The 24,724-nt window shown below is 45.3% G+C and overlaps 1 protein-coding gene across 4 annotated transcripts in view; it reads left to right on the forward strand.

The window, feature by feature from the left end:
- The window catches only part of SORL1 (sortilin related receptor 1), a 199,675-nt gene that overhangs the window by 24,987 nt on the left and 149,964 nt on the right, over positions 1 to 24,724 (forward strand). For all 4 annotated transcript variants that reach the window (XM_049856795.1, XM_049856797.1, XM_049856796.1 and 1 more), the window contains exons 3-6: positions 5,463 to 5,588; positions 12,870 to 13,031; positions 14,575 to 14,642; positions 22,112 to 22,292. In XM_049856795.1, the coding sequence (XP_049712752.1) occupies positions 5,463 to 5,588; positions 12,870 to 13,031; positions 14,575 to 14,642; positions 22,112 to 22,292 (537 nt within the window). The remainder of the gene's footprint in view (positions 1 to 5,462; positions 5,589 to 12,869; positions 13,032 to 14,574; positions 14,643 to 22,111; positions 22,293 to 24,724) is intronic.

The following is a 24,724-nucleotide window of genomic DNA, read 5'->3' on the forward strand; positions in this document are numbered from 1 at the left end:
GAAGTAGTAACAAAGCAAGTTTTCTTGAAAGAAGCCTGGAAGCATAGCTTATAAGTCCCCTTCAGCAGTCCAAGGGAAAAGGACCTATACAAATAATGAAATGTGTGAGTGTTGGAGGATGGCCAAGGCCATACATATTCAGTGTATAAAAAGGAATGGATCTGGAAGCTGAAATCCAGGAAGGTTCGTTCTTAAACAGAAAAAAAAGCTCATCACCAACTGATGAACTTATAGCCAGGTGAGTTTCTAGGTGGTGTAAATGGCTAATGCACTCAGCTGCCAGCCGAAAGGTCGGAAGTTCAGGTCTACCCAGAGGTGCCTTGGAAGAAAGGCCTGGCAATCTAATGCTAAAAAAATCAGCCCTGGAAAACCCTGTGGAACACAGTTCTTCTCTGACACATATGGGGTCCTCATGAGTCAGCGTCAACTCAATGGCAACTGGTGTGGTGTGATTCCATGAAGAACAGCTCCTGCAGGACTGTTCGTTTTCTGTGATAAGTCTGGTAGAAGTAAGAAAACAATATGCCTTCTCCTCACTTACGGGCTATCTTGTTATCCAACATTTTGCATTTACGACAGTCGTCAAAAATCTACTATCTGACTATTTTGTACAATAACAGCATAGGTCTGGCAGTAACAATTGCCATCGTGTGAGGCGAGAGTAACATTGGCTGTGATGGTTTAAAATTATGTGTCACCTTGCCTGGGCCGTGACTCTCAGTGGTTTGGCAGTAGTCAGTGTTTTGATATAGTCATCCTCCATTTTGTGATAATGCTGATTTCGAAGAACGACCTGGTCTTTGGAACCTAACCGTGTCAATAGTTGAGGAGAAGGTGGTAGATGTTCTTTCTCTTGTACGCCTGGTAAAGTTTGTATGGAGTTTGTATGCATATTAAAGCATGTTGGGCACTGGTGTAAAGTACTTAGAACAGTGCCAGACACAGAGATACTATCTGAACATTTTAGGTCTTATTCACCTCCTCCTCCTCTTTAACTCTTATTACATGGCAAATGGTTAATGTGCTCGGCTGCTAAACAAGAGGTTGATGGTGTGAATCCCTCCGGAGGCACACTGGAAGAAAGGCCTGACAATCTACTTGTGAAAAGTCAGCCATCGAAAACCCAGTGGATTACCGTTCTACTCAGACTCAGGGTCGCCATGAGTTGGAAGTCGGCTCTGTGGCATTTTATTTTATTTTTTTTTGAAGTTACAGTGGAGAAAATTTAAGACCATCCACTTTGAAGAGCCATCTTTATCGGTGAGAAAAGGATCTAGTTAACAACGTTTGGTGGTTTAGTAGCCCCTCTCCTTGCTTTTTTGTTCTTCAGGTAGTAGTGTTATTTTGAGGTCTTGTGTCTGGAAATGGCGGGCAAATGGTAGAAGTACATGAGAAGTGAGCACAGAGTGTTTACCCCAATTTAACTGGAAGTTCTGGGGGACAGCGAGTCAGCAGCAAAGTACTACCATGAAAAAGGACATGTGCAAGTGGGGTGCAGTACGAAAAGCATGAGATCATCAACCTGCTTGGCAGGTTTGAACGCTGGCAGAGGCCTTCCCTGGCCTGTTTAATATAAAGGAAAGTGGGTAACCGTGTGCCAGGCCTGCGCATGGTCTTTGCCCTATGGAGCTGATGTTCCGATCCCATGGAAATCACAATTAGAAGGAGAGGATAAAACTACTGTGTTGTTCACCTTGGAGAAGGGAAGGAAAGTCAATCATCAAGGTTTAATAGCCTTCAGGCAGAGTGAACCTTTATATGTTGTTGTCAGCTTTCATCAAGTCGGCCCTGACTCATGGTGGCCCCGTGGGCAAAAGGATGAAATGCTGCCTGGTCCTGAGACATCACCGTAATCCTGTGGAATGGACTGTTGTGATCCCTAGGGTTTTCAATGGCCAGATCACCAGGGCTTTTGTCCTAGTCCGTCTCAGTCTAGAAGCTCTGCTGAAACGTATTCAGCATCGTAGCAACTCTAGCCTCTACGGACAGACCAGCCTCCACGGACAGACCAGCCTCCACCGACAGACAGATGGTAGCTGTGCGTAAGGTGCACTGGCTGGGACTCAAACCTCAGAAACCTTACATAAAAAACTTCCTCTTAATTTCCATTGTATATAAGATACAAAGAGATAGGTTTTATATACAGGTTAGAATTAAGGAAGAGCTTTTTGTTAGGAAGGGTTTTTCCTCTGAGTGCCGGGTGGCAGAAGTATGGTTGAGAATCTCTGAAAGCCTCTGTCCTTTGTTAAGCAGGCCATTTCTCCCTACTGTCCAGTGCTCCTTCCAGTGCCTGGCCTGTACTTTTGGGGTATGAGTCTCTTCATTAACAGAGAGACCTGAGTACGTAGAGGAGAACGTTTTCCTAGCAGGTAACTTGTAAGGGTGGGAAGATAACTGGACATAGAAGAACCCACCCTAGTTTTGTTACTTAATGGCACTGTGAAAATGGGCTAGTCATTAACTTCCCTGAGTCAGTTTTTTGTCTCTTAAATGGAAATAATTAAGTACTCAGTCACTTACTCACTCACACACTCATTCAGATCACTGTCATTTGTTCACTTATTTAGCACATTCATTTAGTCTCTCGATGGTTTATCATGACATTTAGTCATTCCAGAAATCTTTTTTTGAGTACCTCCTCTGTTCCAGGTACACCAAAGGAGACAAAGGTGAGACTAACTCGCAGGGTTTTTAAAGTTCATGGAGATAATGTACACAAGAGTATTGTATACTGAAAAATGCTACCTTAAGGTAAACTTAATATCCTATTTGTGCCTCCGAGGGGGTTAATCATGGTGGATTATCAGTTGATAGGATGTTGGCTCTGGAAGAGGCCTGAGTTCCCTTTTTGAGAAGCCATGTGACTTCTAAATCTAACAGGGACTCTCAATGTCCACTCTTCGCCAGAGGAGGGAAGGTAAAAAAGCTCTCCTTCCGTTTTTTACCCACTTGGGTTAGTCTGTGAACTTGCAACCGACCTAAGTTCTGAAGTTGCTTTTGTGGCAGACCCTTACTGCTTGTTTGGTGGTTGGGAACTGTCTTAGTCATCTAGTGCTGCGTAACAGAAATATCACAAGTGGATGGCTTTAACAAACAGAAATTTATTCTCTCACAGTCGAGGAGGCAACAAGTCCAAATTTAGGGCACCACCTCCAGAGGAAGGCCTTCTCTCTCTGTCAGCTCTGGGGGAAGGTCCTTGTCATCAGTCTTCCCCAACCTAGGAGCTTCTAAGCACAGGGACCCCAGGTCCAAAGGACATGCTGTTCTCCTGGCTCTTGTTTCTTGGTGATAGGATGTCCCCTGTCTTTCTGCTACTTGCTTATGTCTTTTATATCTCAACAGAGATTGACTCAAGATACAACCTAAACTTGTAGATTGAGTCCTGCCTCATTAACATAACTGCCTCTAATCCTGCCTCATTAACATCATAGGGGTAGGATTTACAACACTTTGGACAATCCCATCAGATGACAAAATGATGGACAGTCACACAATACTGGGAATCATGGCCTAGCCGAGTTGTCACACATTTTTGGGGGACACAATTCAGTGCATAACAGGAGCGCACACCGTGTTTCAGCATGTGTGTTTATAACAGTGGTTCTTCAACTGTGACCCAGATGAAGGCAGAGGGCTCCCAGTTTCTGTTGTATATATGTTGTGCGGTTTGTTGTTACGTGGGAGTGTTTCCTGCCCATTGTGGCTAAAGACCACATCATTTGTTAGTCTTTGTATGTCTGGTGCCTAGCATAGTACCTAAGGAGCCCTGATGGTGCAGTGGAGAAAGCTGCTAACCAAAAGGTCGGTGGTTCAAACCCACCAGCTGCTCTGCTGGAGAAAGATGCGGCAGTTTGCTTCCATAAAGACTTACAACCTTGGAAACCCTGTGGGGGCAGTTCTGCTGTGTCCCGTAGGGCCGCTATGAGTTGGAATTGACTCCACGGCAGTGGGTTTAGCCTAGTACCTACCTCATCTGAAACTCTGAAAACATGTTGTTGAATCAATGGGAAGAATAGTAATAAACTTTTTGGAATTAGTCTAATAGTTTCCATTCTTTTTGGCATTCACCTGTCATTTTTCTTTAATGCTTACCCCAATTTTCTCTCCCATAAATCATTTGAAAAATAAGTAATAAGTTATTATTAGATTTATCCATCAGGCTTTTTTTTTTTTTTTAACCCACTGAGTATATTAATTATATTTCACATCTCACAGGTAATAAAGTCTAGGTACAAAATATCTGACAGCTTCCATTCTACCACCCATTACTGGGGATAGAATAGCTTTTGAGATTGTTGGCTTTGGTGGCAGGCAGCCTGGGTCAGAAACTCATGCAGCTACTTTCTTTCTGTGTTACTTTGGGTAAGTAACTAATCTCATAAGCCTCTGTCTTATTTGTAAAATAATTTCAATAACTGTCATAATTACATTTGGGTTGATTTAACAATTGCATTTGGGTCGATTTTAAGAATTGCATGGAGTTACCTGAGTGTCTTCTTTTGAAGAGGTTGGTCCAGTGTTTGGCACATAGACAGCACTTGGTGAATGGCAGTTATTCTTTTGTTTTATTACTGTGGGTGCTGGATAGCCAGGAACAATAGCCGGATAGGATGCAGTAGAGAAGTAAAGTAGATCCTGCTGGCCTGTGTGTGGAGCCTACTGCTGTTTCTCCCCCACTAAGCCTCATAAAATGTAGCGCCAGAGAAGGGATTTGAATCCGGGTATACTTAACCTTTGTGTACATTTAATCATTTATCACTCTTTCTTTTGCACTTGGTAGTGGCCTATGAAGGTTTTTTTTCCCCCATCTTATAGAATGTTTTAAGAACAGATGTCCCTAGCAGAGGGATGAAGGATTAGCTTACTTTTTGGGGACATTTCAACAGATGGCAAAACATATTCTCCATCCCTTTCCTTGCAGACAACCACAGTCTCTCTGCCCCTGGGTGTGATTTGTTAAACGCTTAACCCGCCCCTGGAGAGGAGGTTATCACTGTTTCTGTCCACTTGTCTCCTGCTCCAGGGACTCGCCTGGGCCTCAGAAAAGAGGCCACTGGGTTCCAGGCAGCTGTGGTTGCAGTACTGTCCTGCCTTCTGTTCCCTGAGGACAGGCATAGAGGTGTCCTGTTTCACCCTTGGTGGGTTACCTGGTAACATTTGATACAGATGGTTTGCGCCCAACTGCTGAGCTAAAGTTTGGCGGTTCAAACTCACCCAGTAGCACCACAGAAGAAAGCCCTGGCAATCTTCTTCCACAAAGATTACAGCTAAGAAAACCCGATGGAGCAGGTCTACCCTGACACACATGGGGTTGCCAGAGTTGGAGTCAACTTGATGGCAACTTTTTTTTTTAAGAGGAACCATGTTCAGGGTCCAGGGTGGGGCACTTGAAAGTGGAGGCAGAAAGAGAGCTTTCTGTTTTCTGACAAACTCTTTTCTTTTTCCTCCCCTCTATATCCCAGGTGTATGTGTCTTATGACTATGGAAAATCATTCAAGAAAATTTCAGAGAAGTTAAACTTTGGCCTGGGAAATAGCAGCGAGTCTGTGATCGCCCAGTTCTACCACAGTCCTGCGGACAACAAGCGCGTAAGGAAGCAGCTCCGTGACTTTGTGGGGCTGGATTTTGGGACGTTGCCTGCACTGAAGATCTGTTTATGCCCTTTGGAGGACTAGTAGCTAACCTGGGGGTTTGTGACAGGATACAGTTCTCAGGGTGGGACTATGCAGAAGCAGGCAGGCCAGGTAATGGCCAGGTGGGATTTCTAGCACACACAGTGGGAGGTTCAACCCCAGGCAACCAGCCTGAGGACAGGTGGGAAAAGTTACCTCCTCTAGTACAGGTCCTCCAGAGCAGCTGCTTACCTCTTGGTTTCACTAGCATCTCCTTTGTGTGTGTGTGTGTGTGTACATGAGTGTGTGTGTTTGTGTATGTGTAGGTTTGTGTGTGCGTGTTTGTGTATGTATGTGTGTATTTGAGTGTGTGTGTTTGTATATGTGTAGGTATGTGTGTGTGTGTACGTGTGTGTATGTATGTGAGTGTGTTTGTGTGTGTGTGAGGGTGTGCTTATACGTTTACGCACTCTTCTTTCCCGTGTCTCTGAACCTGTACTCGTGTAGGAAAGAAAACCAAAGCAACAGTAATTGCTGTGCTTTTCATTTGTTTTTCCAGCTGGCTGGCCTTGGGGGGGCTTTGTTTCTGCAGTAGAAGCTGGCAGTCTTGATTTGGAGGAAGTATTGATGAGATTGCCCTCCGCTGGCTGCAGGGAGCTGGAGGGGGGAGGGGCAGGAATAAGACCCTACAAAGCTTTCTTGCCATTTAGATCGCTCTTTGATAGTTATTTGCTGGCTTTCTTTCCTGCTCATGTGCTGCCTAGCTCATTTCCAGAGTCGGATGACTTCTAAGGATGCTGAGAAACTCCATGGTAGCTGCTGCTCCCTGTGCCTCCAGAAGGAATAAGAGAGCAAGCTCTGCTCAGTCCTTTTGGTGGCCGCAGTACTGGCTTCTCAGGTTGCCTCTGGTCTGTTGCAGGGGCTGTATTCAGAATATTTCCTGAGCGAAATGTCCTGGGCACTGGCCAATCAGAGCAGACCCTGTCCAGAAGGGAGCTGGGCCCTGGAGGCTCCCCCTCCATGCTGGGCCAGGCATTAACCTTTTAGTTGCTGGGTTGTGGGGAGGACCTGGGGAAGGGTGCAGGCCATTGGGGCTGTAGGGGGGGGGGCGCACATGGTTTTCAGGCCAGTGGCTAATTTACCAACTAGTACAGAAGTTTTTTTTTTTTTTTAAACAATTAGAATAGTCACTACTGGTGTATACCTGTTAGATATCAACCCTGCCTAATGATCTCTAAGCGGAGCTTCAGTTAAGAGCAAACTCTCCTCTCCCACCTATCTGTGGGGTCACAGAGCAGTCCCCAGTCCCCACCAAATGAAAAGCAAGGAGAAGGTGTTGGAAGGATTTGGCTGCATGCACAGGAGTGCTGGGTATCAGTGCCCTTTCCGTCCACTGCACTGTGGTCAGCCAGGCCTGCTGCTGGGGCTCCCCGAGTTGGGTAGGCCCTGCTGCCCTGTTTGCTCTTGGCTCTTTTGAGGTGACAAGCCTCGCCTCAGTGTCCAGCTTGCTGGCTGTGCTGTCCCTTCTGTGGGTAGCTCTGTGTGCCTCACCTGGCAAGAATTAAGAAACACTTGGATTGTTCACTTTATTATGCTCTGCCTCTCTCATGATTGTTACTATTGGTAATTTTTACACACTGTCTCAGAGCTAACTCTTGCTGAAGTTGTAGCTGAGACTGTGTTGGTGGCTGGGACACTGGACCTTTGAATGGCCCTGATGTCCCTCTGGAGTCTACCTTTTTAGCTTAATCTAGTCTCCCACCCCCACCTCCAACAGACGCCCCTGTCAACCAGTGTGCATAGAGGTCTAAGCAGATTCTGCCTTCCTTCCTGCTTCTCGTGGGTTGTGGTGAGCAACTGCCAATACCCTAAGCCCGAGGAGTGAGAAGTTAAGGAAGGTGGTGCTGTGGACTTGCAGGAGGAGTTTTAGTGCAGGGAGGGAACAAGGGGCCTTTGGGCAGTAGGGCTGGAAAAGGAGCAGGCCAGGGGCCATGGCGTTGGGGCAAGAAGGAAGGAGAATCTCCTGGATGATTGCAGTAAGGGAGTTTTAGGTGCTGCGAGGTGAGATGGGTGCAGCGAGCTTGCAGCCTAAGTGCTGTCTGTTCATATTAGACTGAGCTGGTGAGGTGAAGAGTCGGGCATGAAGAGGGCTGCCGTGTGAAGAACGTCCTGATAGACCGTGGGCTGAGTGAGGTTAGGGTTCTGTGAAGTTACCGATTCCCCAGAGAAGGCTGTTACTCCTCCCCAGACTTCTCAGGAAGGAAATGATGACTCTCACTGTGCTGATTGCTTTTGTTACGCTTGCCTTTGTCCCCTGGAAGGCAAATGACCCCACCAGACCTACCACTTCCTGAGAAACATTGCACAAGGTTGGGTGCCTTGCTCTCAGTACCTGGGTGCAGGGCCCAGGCAAGCCACCCCTGTAGAAAGGTTGGGTGGGCTGCAGAGTGTGATGCGCAGTGGCTGGAGTGAGTGGCAGCAGCAGCTCTGAAAGGCTAAGGGGTCCTGAAAGGACCACAAGGAAATCTAAGGGCGTGTGCCTGAGGAGGGAGGAAGAAGGTGCTTGTTAGGCAGCCACTTCTGGTCTGGTGGCTGTGCTTTGTGGTAAGATGGAGTGGTGATTGTCACTCTTGGGGTCATGTGCGTAATTGAGTCTATTTTAGCACTAACCAGCAGTGCTACTTCCTTCTCGTTCCTCTGTGTGGTAACTCCCTGAACCAGTATGCAGCCCTAGCCACTTGTGGGACCTCCACCATCAGTCAGGCACGATCTAAATATGTCTGGGGATCTTTTAAAAAGGTCGCCAAGTCACAGAATATACAGTTAAGCTTCACAACCTCAGCAGAAGGGAGAGCTGATTCGGCCTTTTCCAGGCAGAGCTTGGTCCAAAGTAAAACTAATGAATTCCCCTCGTTGTCCCTTTGTTCCCATATCCTAGAGATAAGTTCCTTCGTTTCTTCCCCTGCCCTTCCTCCTCTTGCTGCTCTCTTGGCTTCTCGTCTCAAAACTGGAAAAATGACTTATGCTACCAAATAGATAAGTTCTGTAGCTTAGTTTGCTATGCTTGTATGTTAAGAGGAAACAAAGTTTTAGGCAGAGATGAAGCTCCTCTGGAACGTAAATGATTGCAAACAGGGTTGGAGAGGCTGGGGTACATGAGCACTCTCCTGAAATCACATAGCTTAAGTCCCTGGGTGGTGCAAATAGTTAACACGCTCAGCTGCTAAAAGGCTGGAGGTTTGAGTCTACCCAGAGGTGCCTCGGAAGAAAACCTGGCAATCTACTTCTGAAAAACGAGCCATTGAAAACCCTACGGAGTGCCGTTCTACTCTGACACATGTGGGGTGCCGTGAGTCAGATCAACTCGAGGACAACTGGTTTTGTTGTTTTAGGTAGCCCCCAGAAGAACGACTCTGTGGGCAAATCTGTGGTCGTCCTCAAGTAAACTGGACAGCTAGATAGTAGGAAAAAAAAAAAATTATAGTAGAGAGGACGTAAAAACAGAGTTGGACATCCTGTGCCTTCCTAAGGTGTGCATTCATGACACAGTCACACAACAGCACGGAGCACTGGCTTGGTGATGGATGGAACCTATAAACAGCCAGAGCTGTGGGAGTTAGATGAGGTAGATTAGGGAAGTCAAGGCTTTGTGGAGTTGTTAGAGTCAGAAATGGAGATTCAGGGGTTGACCTGATTTCAATAGGTAGGGCAGAATTGGTGGGAGCCCTCTAGGAGGAGAAAGGTGTGGGCAGAGGCTCTGTGGTGCTAATAGGCGGTTTCTTGCCGGACAGTGGGACATTAGCTTCTCAGAGGTGGAGGTTAGCAGCTAGGTGCTTGGGCAGATCAGTCAGGCCTCTCTTTTGAAGATGGAGGAGATTCTTTTGCTTCAAGGGCTGTGGCAGCCAGGGAAGAATTTCCGAGTAGGAAGTAACTGTGAGTAGTGTCTTTTAGGGAAATGTATCCCCTGGCCCGGGGCAATGGTGGTTCCATGGTGGGACTGTTGGATCCATTCAGGAGACCATGGTTTGGTTTCCTGCCAAAGCACCTCATATGCAGCCGCCACCTGTCTGGGTGGTTTGCATGTTGCTATGAGGCTGAACAGGTTTCAGTGGAGCTTCCAGACTCAGATAGACTAGGAAGAAAGGCCTGGTAATCTGCTTCTGAAAGTTAGCCAATATAAACCTTACGAATCACAACGGAATATTGTCAGATACAGTGCTGGAAGATGAGCCCCTTAGGTTGGAAGGCACTAATAGGTACAACAAATGAACTGGGCAATGCTTTGTTCTGTTATATGTAAGGTTGCCACGAGTCGGAGCCTACTCACAGCAAGTAACAACATCATCTAGCATTGTGCATGATGGGTTGGAAGAGAAAGATGGAGGAGAGTCTAGAGAGGGAACCATTGTGGCAATCTAGGGATGACTTTGCTCGGTCACTCAGCTAAAACTTGGTATCACTGTCTAAGTATTTCACATCCTGCTAGGTCCTAGGAACTCGAGGGTGAATAAAACCAGTGCCTGTCCCCAAGCTACTGACAGCCTCTAGTAGGGACATGGGCCAAGCCGGTAGCCCTGGGAATAAAAAGGAAGGTACAGATTTTGAAAATACTTTGGAAGGAAAATGCAGTAGGGTAGGTGAGTGATTCAAAGTGAGGGTTAAAGGAAGGGAATGGAGCAAAAAGCAAACTCTAATTGTGAATGGTAGGCCTGGGAGAATGGTGTGGCATGGACAGAAATTGAGAAGTGGGGAGGGAGAATTGGGTTTTGGTAGGAAGGTACTGAAAACTTCACTTGCAGAGGTGGTGGAACATCTTGACACATCAGAGTGGAGAGGCTGAGAAGATAAAGAGGGTAATGAAAGCAGAGTCTGGGCGAGAAGCCTGGGTTGGGCTATAGATTCGGAAGTCATGGCGTTCTCATTCGTTGAGGCAGGAGTTGAAGCTGTGTGGAAGGGTAGGCCAAGTTAGGAGAGCCAAGGATGGAGGAGTGACTGCTGAGGTTACCTGAGGGTAGTGGGTGGATGAAGACAAGAGCGGGCAAAGGTGATGGAAGGACAGAGATGGTCCGAGATCGGTGGGTGGAAGGTTGAGGTGTCACAGAAGGCAAAGGAAGAGAGAGTTCTGAGTATTTAAGGAGAGGATTAAGTGAGGAGGCACATAAATGAGTCCAGTGGTACAACGTGAGTCCTATGAATTAAATTCAGGAAGTGCAGCCTCTTCATCTGAAGAAGAGAGATAAGGGTTGATGAACTGTTAAGATGGGCTCTGGAGTAGGCAGACACTGATGTAAATGCTGTGGCTAGCTGCGTCACCTTGGGCGCTTAACTAGCGTGAGCATCAGTTTCCTTATTAGTAAAAGAGAGGATAGTAATAATACCTAAAGCGTTGATTTGCTGTGAGGACCAAATGAGATCAGACGAGCAAAAGTTTTACTTAGTGCCTGGTACCTGGTAAGTGCTTGTGAACATTTTAGCTATTGTCACGAGCAACGACAGATTCTGTGACTGGGTCCATGATTTTTAGCTTCTCAAATGTGAGGCTACAGGAAGCTATGGAATAGATTTCTGGAGAAATCTTCTCAAATTGAGAACACTCCCTTCAGTATCCATGATGGATTGGGAGCAGGGAGACGGACTAAGTTATTCCTAAGGGATGTTTTTGTGCCAAAAATTATGACGACACTCTTATGATCGTAACCATTGTTATAACATTGTATTTGCTTATAGCAGTTTTTGCTTTCAAAACATTGACCACCTTCCACTTCCATTTAGATTCAGTTAGGGTTCTACAGAGTTTGGAGTTCTTCGCTAGATGCCATAGAGGAAACACAAGAGAAAGACAACACACAAAATATGCTCCTGGGAAGGTCTGAATGTTGGGGGAAAAGAGTGCAAGTGAAAAAGACTTAACATATGAAAGCAACGTGCAAACAAGTGCCAAGTATTAGCTCTGGCCAAGGCTGTGTGTGCTGAAAAGGCTCAGAGCAGAAGATTGATCTGGGTCAGGTGGAATCAATTATGCAAAGTGCCTTGATGGATTCTTTTGTATTGCTTTATCTCTAGGGTTTAAATGCCTGATTGTTGGAGTAGCTGGGTCCCGCTTATTCTAGTTTCTGGTTCACAAAGTAGTCCCCGAGCCTCCCTAGTTCTTCTGGGTGCAAGGGCAGCCCTCGGGATTTCTCCCGTGCAGCCTTATTTTCTATCCTCAAACCCATGCTGTATTTTTTTTTTCCTTTGTGCCCAAACTCAAACTGCCCTAGGCTTGAAATGTTCTTTCTCTATGGAAGTCTTACCTGCCTTTCAAGATCTACCTGTTCCTTGGAGTCCCATTCTCACTTCCCAAGCCAGAACTAACCTGCTGTCATTGGGGCTTTGATGGGACTCTGCCCACCATTTCTCATTTGACCACATTGCCCTTGAATCATGGTTAGCAGAGGACATGTCTTTCTCCCTCTTTGGATTGCAAGCCAGCTGAGGGGAAGGACCCTGGTTTTCCATTGTGGCATCCCCAGTGGTGAATCATCAACACACACTTGTTAAATTGAATGGACTTGAGCCTTTCCCCCAGAGAACTCCTTAGGCTGATAGTCACTGTTCAGCTGAACTGGTTCAAAGTCACTCACCCAGGCAGCAGCAAAACAAGGCGGGGCCTCTGCTCACCAGGGCCATTTCCTGCTCTGCCCAGAGTGAGTGTGCCAGCCACAGGGTGACCTGGTCCCCACAGCTGCCCTGGCACCTGGTATAATAGTAAGAAGGAGAAGCTTATTGCCCTGGGTAGATGTGACTTTAAGGATTTTTCTGGAAAGGCATGGCTTGAGCTGCTCAGAGGCTGCGAGACAGCAGTCCCATCTTTGCAGGCTTGTCTCTTACTGTTTTCTCAGTTTAGCCAATCTGAAGGGCAGGCCTCCTTTGTCCCAGCTGCCAGTAGCAACCCTCTAATTGGAATTGAGTAACTGGCCAGGGAGTAGAATGGCCAAGTCAGTTGAAAGAAAAAAAAAAAAAAAATAGAAAGGCTTTGATTAGCTTCATTACTTGCTTAAGCAAGACCAGTCTGTGGCCCTGCTCCAGCCCTTCTCTCACTGAGCCTTGTGTGTGCCAGCATCTTTTCATTTCCCGGGCATGGTGAGAAAGCCGCGTGAAGGCACCCCAAGCTCCTGGTCCCTTGGTGTCGCTCTGCCCCCTGCTCACAGTGTTTGGAGAAGGTGTTGGGTGGCTTTGGCCAAGTCCTGCTCTGAGGTCACCTCCCTTCTCTTGTAGTACATCTTTGTTGACGCGTATGCCCAGTACCTCTGGATCACGTTTGACTTCTGCAACACTCTCCAAGGCTTTTCCATCCCATTCCGAGCAGCTGATCTCCTCCTACACAGCAAGGCCTCGAACCTTCTCCTGGGATTCGACAGGTCTCACCCCAACAAGCAGGTAAGAGAGCTTGCTGGGACACGGTGGTGTGGGGCACCTCCAGCTTTCTACTCTGCCTGTGTGGACTGCATGTCCTTTGAGGGACCTCCCTGAGGCTCCTCACTCCCTCTCTCTCAGGCTTAGCCTTTGTAGCTACTGTATCACTTACCATGGCTAAGAAAAAATATATCCCCTTGGCACTCTAAGTCTGCATCCAAGCCAGGGATCAACACCCTGCACTTGGCAGGCTTGTTCCTTAAACATCTTGCCCTTCTAAGTGTAGATGCACCTTTGTTGCTTTTGGTGTAAACTGAGGCCCTGGAATTTAATTGGCGAGAGCCGGGTAGAAAAGCCTGGCATCTGAGCTCTGCACCTCCTTTCAGCTTTCTGTTCTACGTTCCCCATCCTCCACCTTGCACATACTGCTTTTGATAAATTTGTTTGATGTGGCCATTGACTTTAACATTTAGCCTTTGTGTGCGTGTAATATAAATGTGTATATTTTCCTCCTTTAATCCAGGTTAGAAGAAAAGGTGAGAGGTGGGGAGAGAACCTGAGTAAGATGTATGCCTCAAGGCTGAAATTTGTCAAGTCAGCAATACTCATGTGGCCTAAATCTTTGAAACCTGCAGATCCTGTGTGATTGCATTTATGAGTTTTGAATGTGTTCCGCTCCATGGAACCTTAGAACATTTCTTTTTCTTTCAGGTTGTTTAACCAAAACACGATCTGTTTACCTTTGATTGCCTTAGGGAGTAACCTAAGCATGGGCTGGGTCAGTTTACCAGTGTAGGTGGTTTATTGTTAATTTTGGCCTTATACCTCTTAGTACACAATTGCTAGGGCCAGAGGAAAGAGTTCCAAGGTAGTACAGTTAACCTGCTCAGCTACTCACTGAAAAGTTGAAGGTTCAGATCTACCCAAATGTACCTCAGAAGAAAGGCCTGGTGATCTACTTCTGCAAAATCAACCACTGAAAACCCTACAGAGCACGGTTCTGTTCTGACACACGTGGGGTCACCGTGAGTCAGGATCGGCTTGACAGCACCTGGTTAGGGCCAGAGGAGCCTTCTCAGGATGTGTCTTCAGAAGTCGTGGGACTTTGGCACAGATGGATAAGTTAATTACTCATGACTGCACCCTACGTATTTAGGTGGTTCCCTTTTTAGACGCTGAACTTAGTCCTCTCCATTCCACTGTAATCACTGTGGCCCATCATGGGCTTTTTAAGACACTGATTCTCAGGCTAGAAGCACCAAGTATAATCCTCTTGTTCTTACAGTCACTTAGGAGCTAGTGTTGAGTAAAGGATGATTTCTGGTAATCCAAAAATGAGAGACAAGTCACATCATTTTTCCTTCCAGTTGTAACTATGGAGAGGAATGCAAAGGTGTAGGTTTGTCCTTCCTTCTCGCCTTTATTTGCTTTGGGAGTCACTGAACGGGTTTAGTGATCTGTTTTCATGGCCAGCGTGTTACATAAGGCAGACTTCAGCTTGTGGTGGGATTCAGGCTGCACACGTCCGTTACATCGCAACCACTTCTTGTTGCTTCGATCTTTGCAGCTATGGAGATCAGATGATTTTGGCCAGACCTGGATCATGATTCAGGAACACGTGAAGTCATTTTCTTGGTAAGTTGGGCCACCTCCTGTCTCAGTGCTGCCTCCTTCATTGTGGACAAACCTTCTGCCCCCCCCTGAAATGTTAAACATTGGGTTTAGGAAGGAAATTTTCCAGATCCGGGAGTTAAGGCGTCAAGTATCCCTGGCTCACCAGGGGTTTCAGAAAGAAGGGCTGTTTGTGAGAGAGGGTTAGAGCTTTTGCATTTCTCTGTCTGTCAGGGAACCTTGAAGCTCTTGCATGAATTAACGATTCTGAAGACTTTTGCTTTTATAGTGTTGTATCAGAAATGGGGATTTTTCTCTGTATAAAATTCTGTCGCTTGTTCATTCATTAGGTATATACTTAATATCTCTAAAATAAAGCGTGTTGGTGCTTTTGGGCATAAGAAGTTGGATAATGTATGGATATACTCATTGGGGAGATTACAGGTTAGGAGGTAAGAAAAGACATTCATGTAAATAACATACCTCAAAGAAGCACAGAAGTGAAAGGTACAGTACAAAAAGCCGGAGGGGGCTTGTACTCCTTCCTGGTGGAAGATCATAGATAGCTTCTTGGAGGAGGTTGCTATCGATCAGGACGTGCACAACAGGTGAGATGTAGCATGCAGAGGTGTGGGGGAGAGGAATTCTAGGTAGAGGAACAGAACGGCTAAATGCTCAGAGATGAGGCGTTGTGGCATTTGGAGGGAGAACATTGAGTCTTATCTGGGACAATGTTGGGTGAAGTTTGGAAAAAGAATTTGGCATCAGAATCTACAGGGCTTGATAAAGGAATTTGGACTGAACTCTGAAGGCAATGGGAAGCCATTGTAGGTTTTTGAGAAGGGGGATGAAAAAAACCGGGCCATATTTCAGGAGGTGCATTTGTTTCTAGTCACAGTTGTTTCTGATCTTTTGTTGTTGCAGTGATACAGTAGATAATCTTGAATACGTGAACTTGTACATGGTTGGACGAATGCACAGGACAAATTCCCACGAGTGGGATTGCTGAGTCAGTGGGTATATCTGACTGTTCACTTGACCCTTGTGCATGGATGACTAAGAGATGTCACAAACTTGATACTTCCCAAACTGACTCTGTCTTCACTGCCCTAAACCACCTTTACCCATAATCATCCCCATTTCACCGATGGAAAACCCTTTTTCCTAGTTGCTCAGGCCAAAAACTTGGGAGTCATCATTGATCCCACCTGTTTTTGTGCTTTACAGTCAACCTATCAGGTTGGCTCTACCTTTAAAATACATCCAGAACCTACTACTCACCTACCACTTTACTCCAAGGTACCATTGTTGCTCCTTAGTCTCCACCTGGTCTTTCTACCTGCGCTTTTGGCTTTCCACAGTCTATTCTCAGAACGTAGCCAGGCTGATCCTATTCAAAGCAAGTCAAATGTCACTTCTCAGCTCAGAACCACTAATGCGTTGTTTGTCTCAGGTGAAATACTAGGCACGTTCCTACCGCAGGGCCTTTGTACTTGCTGTTCCCTTTTCCTGGAATGCATGTACACAGACATGCAGTCGATTTTCATTATTAGTGAAAATTATTTATTTATGTTCTACGAAGTTGTTGCAAACAGTGAATTAGCAAATACTGCACAATTGTTACTAAGAGCAAATAACAAGGATAGGTTCCTGGGAACTAATGCATGTGATACTTATTGTACACAATGTGTGATATGTGTAAACACATAATTGTGTTTCTTTTAAAGACACCTTAGTTAATATATATTGTCGACTCATTAGCATTGAACTTATGGCCAACTTTATAACTCATGCCTGAAGGAAGCTTCTCTAACACACGTATTTTTCCAGTAAGGCGCATCACAGCCTTCTTGGGCTTTGGGACACTAGGCAGCACCTCAGCACTGTGCTTGGGGGCCACTTTAAACAGTGAAATCATCAACAAAAAAGCACAAAAATGCCAGAGCTGGAGAAAAATGCAGAACAAAATTCTAACTCAAAAAGGAAGACCAGACTTGCTGGCCTGACAGAGACAACTGGAGAAACCCTGAGAGTAATGAAGTCACTCCTGAGGTTCACCCTTCAGCCGAAGATTGGACAGGCCCCCGGAACAAAACAAGAATAAAGGGGTGCACTAGCTCTGGGGTGAGGGCTAGAAGGCAGGAGGGGTAGGAAAGCTGGTAATAGGGAACCCAAGGTTGAGGAGGGAGAGTGTTGACATGTCGTGGGATAGTTAACCAGTGTCATAAAACAATATGTGTACTAACTGTTTAATGAGAAACTAGTTCTGTAAACCTTTATGTAAAGTACAATAAAAAGATAAAAACAAAACAAAGCACAAAAATGCAAAAAACAGGGTACTAAATAGGGCAGGTGAAGGACGCGTGCTCATAGTATGAGAGCTGAAACAAGAAGGTGGAGCATCGTCTCCTTGTTCATCCTCAGCTGGAAATGTGCACGTTGGGTGACTCAGATTTTTCACTGCTCTGCACGTGGTGGCACATGACTGGGAAAGCACCACAAGTATTGATTTTTGGTTTTCAAATAAATTTTAGCAAGTAAGTGAATTTGCAAATAGGGAATCTGCAAATCATAAGGATTTACTGTACTTATGGGGTCCCTGGGTGTTGCAAACAGTTAACATGCTCGGCTGCTAACTGAAAGGTTGGAGGTTTGAGTCCACCCAGGGCTGCCTCGGAAGAAAGGCTGGAAATCTATTTCTGAAAAATCAGCCATTGACAACTCCATGGAGCATAGTTCCACTCACACAGGAGGTTTCCATCAGTCAGGGTTGACTTGATGGCCACTGGGAATCACATTCTAATATATTATTATCATGCTTATTTTCTAGCCCTCCCTCTTTAAGGGAACGAAAGCTCCGTAAAGGCAGGGATTTTAGTCAGTTTGGTGCACCGATTTATTCTCAATAAAGGAACCATTGGATTTCTGACTTTTGTGGATATTGTCAGATTTTCTATAGAATGTGTCAAAATTTGCACTCTCCTTTTTTTTTTTTCAGCAACATAGAATAGTACCTCTCTCCACAGCCAATCTGTTAGGTAAAAAATAATATTTAGCGTAGTTTTAATTTGTTTTTCTTATTATGAATGAATTTGAACATATAGTTATCCATTCAAGAATCATTTATATTTATTTTCTGCGAAATGCCCGCTCATGTTCATTGCCATTTTTCTTTTGATTGTCAGTCTTTTTCTTCCTGATTTCCGGAAGCTCTTTATATATTTGAGATTAACCTTCAGTGATACGAAATATGTTGTATATGTGTATGTATGTGTAGTTCTGTTTGTCATTTGACTTTTATATGCACTTTTAATCCTCATTAGATGTAATGATCAAATAAAATTTAGATAATTTTTATGCTTCCTTTAGCTCTCTGTTTGAGGGGAAGTGTCTTCAGTTGGTATTGCTTCCTTAGTAATTGAGGGCTGTGAAGATGAAGGGAGTAAGTGCCTTACAGCAGAGTATTTGTAGCTCCAGTGGGCTTCCTTGTCATAGGGGCCAGCTGTTTGTGACCCTCTTTTTTTTGTTGTTATTTGGGCAGAGGTTGTGGGGCCTTACTGAAATTACAACCACAGTCCCATCAATGGTATTCCACCCAGGGAATACCATTGTAACTTTCTTTTGCTTTATTTGAATTTTAAAGGAACAAATTACTTTTCTGTCTGTTTAAACCAAAACCAAATCCATTGCTATCAAGTCAGTTCCGACTCAGAGCGACTATAGGACAGAGTAGAACTGCCCCACAGGCTTTCCATGGCCTTAAGGGAAATCTTTTGGAAGCAGACTGCCTCATCTTTCTCTTGAGGAGTGTCTGGTGGGTTTGAACCCTTGAACTTTGGTTTAGCAGCCAAGCACTTAACCATTGCACCACCAGGGCTTCTTTTATCTGTTTAAAGCCAGAAAAAAAACAAACCTGTTGCCATTGAGTCAGTTCTGACCCATAGCGACCCTGTGTATTGAAGGGGCAAACCAGCAGGATTATTAGATGAAGAAACTTCAAGTTTGACAATTTGCGGGTTATACCTTCTGCCTGAGTGCAGACACACAGATATCTTAGGGGGAAAGACTGGCCAATCTTATTTAAAATAGTTGCATGCCCCTCGTAAAGGGATTTTATGCCATTTGGGGGGTTCCCCTAGGGTCCCCCATAATAAATGAGACTGTGAGCTAACCTCTCACATAATAATGGCTAAGTTTGTTCAGTAATGCTTGGCAGCCTGGGAGCAGAGTGAGTGAGGAAAGCCAGTAACTTATGTCCGAGGCTTGAGAGTGTAAGACAGACAGGTCGTGGAAGAGCTGTGGAGTGAGGGATTCCCAGTAGGTGAGGCAGGTAAGTCCAGGTGCAGACTGATGACTGCGCCTGGAGGTAGAAGAAGGATTGGAATTTCCGAGTGAAGGCAAGGAGAACAAGAAGTAGGTGTGAGGGAGCTTAGGAGTGGAAGGCCAGGTGACTGCAAAGAACTTGTAGGTGTAGTGGCCTTCACAAAGGGGAGGCCCACTTACTGGACTTCTGTATGGTTTACGGGAGTCTTTGGGCAGCACCAAGGGTTAACATGTTTGGCTGCTAACCGAATGGTTAGATAGAGGTTTGAATCTACTCCTCTCAGAGGGACCTTGGAAAAAAGGCTTAGTGATCTGCTCCTGAAAAATCAGCCATTGAAAACCCTTTAGAGGACTGTTCCACCCTGACACATGTGGAGTTACCATGAGTTGGAATAAACTTGATGGCGATTGCATTTTTTAATACAAATTATGAAAGAGAATGGGGATGAAAGTCACAGTTCTGTCTTTAGATGTTTGTACCTGCTTTTTGCTAGGAAGGGATAATAGAGGTGAACCGGGTCTCAAAATAGCTGAATAAAGGTTTCTTCCTCTCCACCATGTTAAAAATACCTAGCAGCTTCACTTTAATTTGCATACCCCCAGGCTAGAGGAAGTACTTTAATCAGTACTTCTAATTGTGGAAAAGAAGAGAACACGCAACCAACCACCCCCACACACAGAGAAGATCAGATGATGAAGCGTGGTTGTCTCCCACGCTAGGGCCAAGGTGCTGGTTTCACCGCGGCCTCGTAAGATGTCAGACTGCAGGGCCGAAGTCAAGTCTTTCCCCATTGTGTAAAGCGCCTGGCTCACTCTCTTTTTTTCTGCTCTTATTCTCATCTCCTGCCCTCCTTTCATTCCTCCATCCCCCTTTTTTGAGAAAATGTTTTTGACAGTACATCTTGGAAGGAGTTTTGTGTCATTACCGGCATTATCCCGAATGCCATTGTGCATATGGACCTGTACAAAGACAGTTCCACCAAGCGAGTCCTTCCACTTTTTCGCAGGTGTTCCTCCCTGTGCACCTTCACTCTGTTGCTCTCTTCCCTGTTTATTTCCCAATGGTTTCTCCCACTTGCCTGAATGATCCACTCTGGCCTTGGTGTTCTTGGGAATGTTAGAAAACCTGGGGTGGATTAGTCATCCTCACAGCTGCTGTTTGGGGCCTAAAGCTCAGAGATTAACCTCTGAGGCAGTTTGATGTAGTCACTCTCCATTTTAAGCTTGGAGTAGCCTCTCTTATTATGGTCCATGAGTCTAGTGCAGCAAGTATGGATTCAGCTAGGAACCTTGTAGGGTATAAAAGAAATATAAGACAAGGCTTGTAAAGGCATCTGCACTCTCTCAGAGCTCAAACACATCATGGCGAACAATATAATACAGTGTATAAGAAACTGCTGCATAGAGTAACGAGACCGATTCCAAAGTTCTACCCAACCAGAGCAGTTTCATAACTTCCTTTGGAGTTAAAATGCATAGAAGAGGCATGAAATTGAGTGCCGCAGAGAAGTGTTGCTAGTATTGGGAGAAAGAGGAGAACATCGGGGATGGCTTCCTAGAAGAGGGAGACTTGGCCTTGACCTCAGAGGATAAGTAGGACTTAGATTTCACAGGCTTTATTTTTCAGAGCAGTTTTCAGTGCACAGAAAAACTGTACAGGAAGGACAGACGTCCCATACGCCCCCTCACCCCTGCACGTCACACCTCCTGTTAACATTTTGCATTCCTGTGGTACACTTGTTATAATTGATGAGCCAACATTGATACGTTATTATTAACTAAGGTCCGTAACTTGCAGTAGGGTTTGCTCTTTGCGTTGTACAGTTCTGTGGATTTTGACAGATGTTCACTATCATGTGCCTACTATTATAGTATCCTACAGAATAGTGTCACTTCCCTAAAAATGCCCCATGCTCCACCAACCCCCCCCGCCCTGACCCAGAGGCAACCACTGATCTTTTCACTGTCTGTCTGGTTTTGCGTTTTCCAGAACGTCGTGCAGTTGCAATCAGACAGCATGTAGCTCTTTCAGACTGGTTTCTTTCACTTAGCAATATGCATTTAAAGCTCTTGTATGTCCTTTTGTGGCTTGATAACTCATTTCTTTTCTATTGCTGAATACTCCATTGCTGTGAACCAAAAGGTCAGCAGTTCGAATCCCCCAGCTGCGCCTTGGAAACTCTATGGGGCAGTTCTACTCTGTCCTATTGGGTCGCGCCGGCATTTGGGTTTAGTTTTTGGTATGGATGTACTCCAGTTTGTTTATCCATTCACCTATTTAAGGACGTCTTGGTTGCTTTCAGTTTTTGGCAATTGTGAATAAACTGCTACAAACGTTTGTATGCAGGCTGATTAGGACTTAGCTGGATGGATCAGAGTGCCTGAGAGGGAAACCCTGCACAGGGTGCAGTGTTGACAAAAGCACCAAGAAAGAAATGAGCCCTCTAAGTCTGAAGGGTGTCAAGGAGAAAGAGTTTCTGCAGGTGCCTCCTGGGAGATGAAATTGCACTGGTGGTGTGACACCAGATTACACGAATCCATCTGTGACATCAGCAGGGGACGAATGATAAGAGAAAAGAACAAGTCCCGTTCGAAGAATCAGGCGCAGAGACATAACCTAGTTTCCTCCAGTGCTGTTCCTCCGAGAGTGAAGTATCTGGAGGAAATACTCTCTATTTCTCTGAAACTTGCTGAAGCCTCCTTCAATCCATTTTTGAAGTCATCTTGTTTATTTACTCTGCAACACTGCACCTTGGACTTTTTCTGTTGTTCGTTCTTCTCAATCAGGGCCAGAATTTACCTTCAGCTAAACCGAGGATGCTTTGAACAACCACAATAACAATAAAAAGCACTTTACAAATGGCAGTTTCTCCCTCTCTCTACCAAGCCAAGGAGCGAAAGATGTGAAAGTCTGCTTCCGTAAAGGTTACAGCCTTGGAAACCCTAGGGGCCAGTTCTACTCTGCTCTGTAGGGTCGCTGTGAGTTGGAATTGACTTATGGCAACAGATCTACCAGGCTAAGGAGGCACTAAAATCAGGACATTCTTGAACCGTAGAATCATTTGGAGGTCATACCATCATGGTCCGACATCTAGTTGGTTGTATGGCAAAACCTCCATACCTCAAATTATTCAATATAGAAATATTAACCACTTTTAATTTTCTTGCAGGGGAATTGATCCCTATGACAAGCCAAACACCATCTACGTTGAACGGCATGAACCCTTTGGTTACTCCACAGTTTTCCGAAGTACAGACTTCTTCCAGTCCTGGGAAAACCAGGAAGTGATTCTCGAGGAAGTGAAAGACTTTCAGCTTCGGGACAAGTACATGTTTGCCACAAAAGTGGTGGTAAGTTGAGCGAGCTAAGGAATAAGCTGCTTTTGATTTTCCTTTTTGAGTTTTGGCACTCTGTGAATAAACCAGGTGAGTCTCTACAAGCAGGATTGATCACCATGCCTGGGGGAGTTTGACCTAAGGGTTCCTTGGCTACTTATGAACATTCCCAAAGGGTCTGGGGGGTTCTGGGAGGCTGGAGGAGTGGAGAACCTTGGGGTAACCTCTCACGGTGTCTCGAGGCTTTAGGAATTGGGTTGTCCCTTGTAGCCAGGCAATCTCCCTATTTCTTTAAAATCCCAATTAAAAGAACACAGAAAGGAGAGGTGGAAAGCAGTTTTTTTTTTTTTCTTTTAATCTAACTGCCTGATTTCCTTTAAACTTAGGCCGATTTCTTTGAGATTTTTGGGCACATGTTAATTTACAAGGCTAATAGGATGTGTAGTCATTGGCCAGTGAGAGTTAATGCTCTCAGAAAAGCAGTAATTAAGCTTCCAGCTGTCAGTAAGTAGCTTAACTCTCAGCCTTTGGGAAATCTTCCCCTTGATTTGATGCGTTGGAGGCAAATGCTGAAACGGAGGGCTTGCTCGTTTAGAGCCAGTGTTGATTATACAAGAGGACTCACCTCAGAACTATCAAGTTCACTCTTTATTGCCTTTGTGTAAAGGAAAAAAACTAGGCCTGGCCAAGAGCAGGTTGGCTGCCATTCTGGGGGCTTTTTTTTTTTTTTTTAATATTGTGCTTTAAGTGAAAGTTTACAAATCAAGTCAGTCTTTCGTACAAAAATTTATACACACCTTGCTATGTACTCCTAGCTGCTCTCCTAATGAGACAGCACACTCCTCCTCTCCATTCTGTATGCCCCATGTCTAGTCAGCCAGCTCCTGTCCCCCTCTGCCTTCTCATCTCCCCTCCAGACAGCAGCTGCCCACATAGTCTCATGTGCCTACTTGAGCCAAGAAGCTCATTCCTCATCAGTATCGTTTTCTGTCTTATTGTCTAGTCCAATCCCTGTCTGAAGAGTTGGCTTTGGGAATGGTTCCAGTCTTGGCTAACGGGAGGTCTGGGGACCATGACCTCCTAGGTCTTTCTAGTCTCAATCAGACCATTAAGTCTGGTCTTTTTATGAGAATTTGAGGTCTCCGTCCTACTGTTCTCCTGCTCCCTCAGGGGTTCTCTGTTGTGTTCCCTGTCATGGCAGTCATCTGTTGTAGCCAGGCACCATCTAGCTCTTCTAGTCTCAGACTGATGTAGTCTCTGATTTATGTGGCCCTCTCTGTCTCTTGGGCTCATAATTTCCTTGTGTCTTTGGTGTTCTTCATTCTCCTTTGCTCCAGGTGGGTTGAGACCCATTGATGCATCTTAGATGGCTGCTTGCTAGTGTTTAAGACCCCAGACGCCTCTCTCCAAAGTGGAATGCAGAATGTTTTGTTAATACATTTTGTTTTGCCATTTGATCTCGATGTCCCCTGAAACCATGGTCTCCAGGCCCTGGGGGCGTTCTTAATGGCAGCCATTCCCTCCTTGACCTGGGCTCTTGAAGGCCTCGGGTAACCTAGAGGCTACTCTGCTTTCTGTCACTGTTAGCTTTAGGGACTGAAATCAGATGTAATGTTTTCCTCTGGGTTGTCATTTATGTGATTGGTAGCAGGCCAGCCCTTTCGGTAGAATTCTAGGGTAGAGAGGTGACCTCCCCCACCAGGGAAAGCAGGGAGTAAGGTTTAAATGAAGAGAGAAATCAGGGCTTCAGACCGGTGCATTCCAGTTCAAACCCCTGCTGAGAATTTGCATTTCCACCCTACTTATGCATTTTAACAAGATCCCTAGGTGATTCTTACGGATATAAGTACTGGTTCTTTCTCTGGCTTCTCTGCAAGATGTTTTTTGAAATCACTAACCTGTGGCAATCTCTCGGACTACTTGTATTGACTGCATTGCTCCCTTCTGCCTTGCCTCTCTCTGCCTGTCTCTCTCTCTCCCCCACACACGTATGCCCTCAGAGCATCCCAAGAACATAAGCATCTTTTAATTGCCTCGGGCAGGGATGAGGGCTGATGGGAAAACACAGGTGAGAAGATGACCCAAGCATTAGTGCATTATGACATCAAGTTGGGAAATGCGGAATTACGGTATAAGTAAAACCTTTGTCTTCAGTTCTGCAGTTTTCATGTTCTAGTCTGTTTTAGTTCCTCAGGCCTAGATTTACAGGTTTTCCCCACTATCAGAAAATAGAGTGTTCTTATGAAATGACGTAAATTGAAGAAGCAGTTACCATTAATTTATATGGGAAAAATTTTTGAGCGTTCCAGACCCAAAAAATACCTTAGGACACATCTTGCTAATAGATGCACAAAATAAATCAAGATGAAACACAGATGCTCATAGTCACAGTTCAAAGCTATGGCCGCTTGATGCTGAGATGCTGAGTATAGTGCCTGGGGAAGGAG

Source organism: Elephas maximus, chromosome 17 (assembly GCF_024166365.1).
Source record: "Elephas maximus indicus isolate mEleMax1 chromosome 17, mEleMax1 primary haplotype, whole genome shotgun sequence".
Taxonomy (NCBI): domain Eukaryota; kingdom Metazoa; phylum Chordata; class Mammalia; order Proboscidea; family Elephantidae; genus Elephas; species Elephas maximus.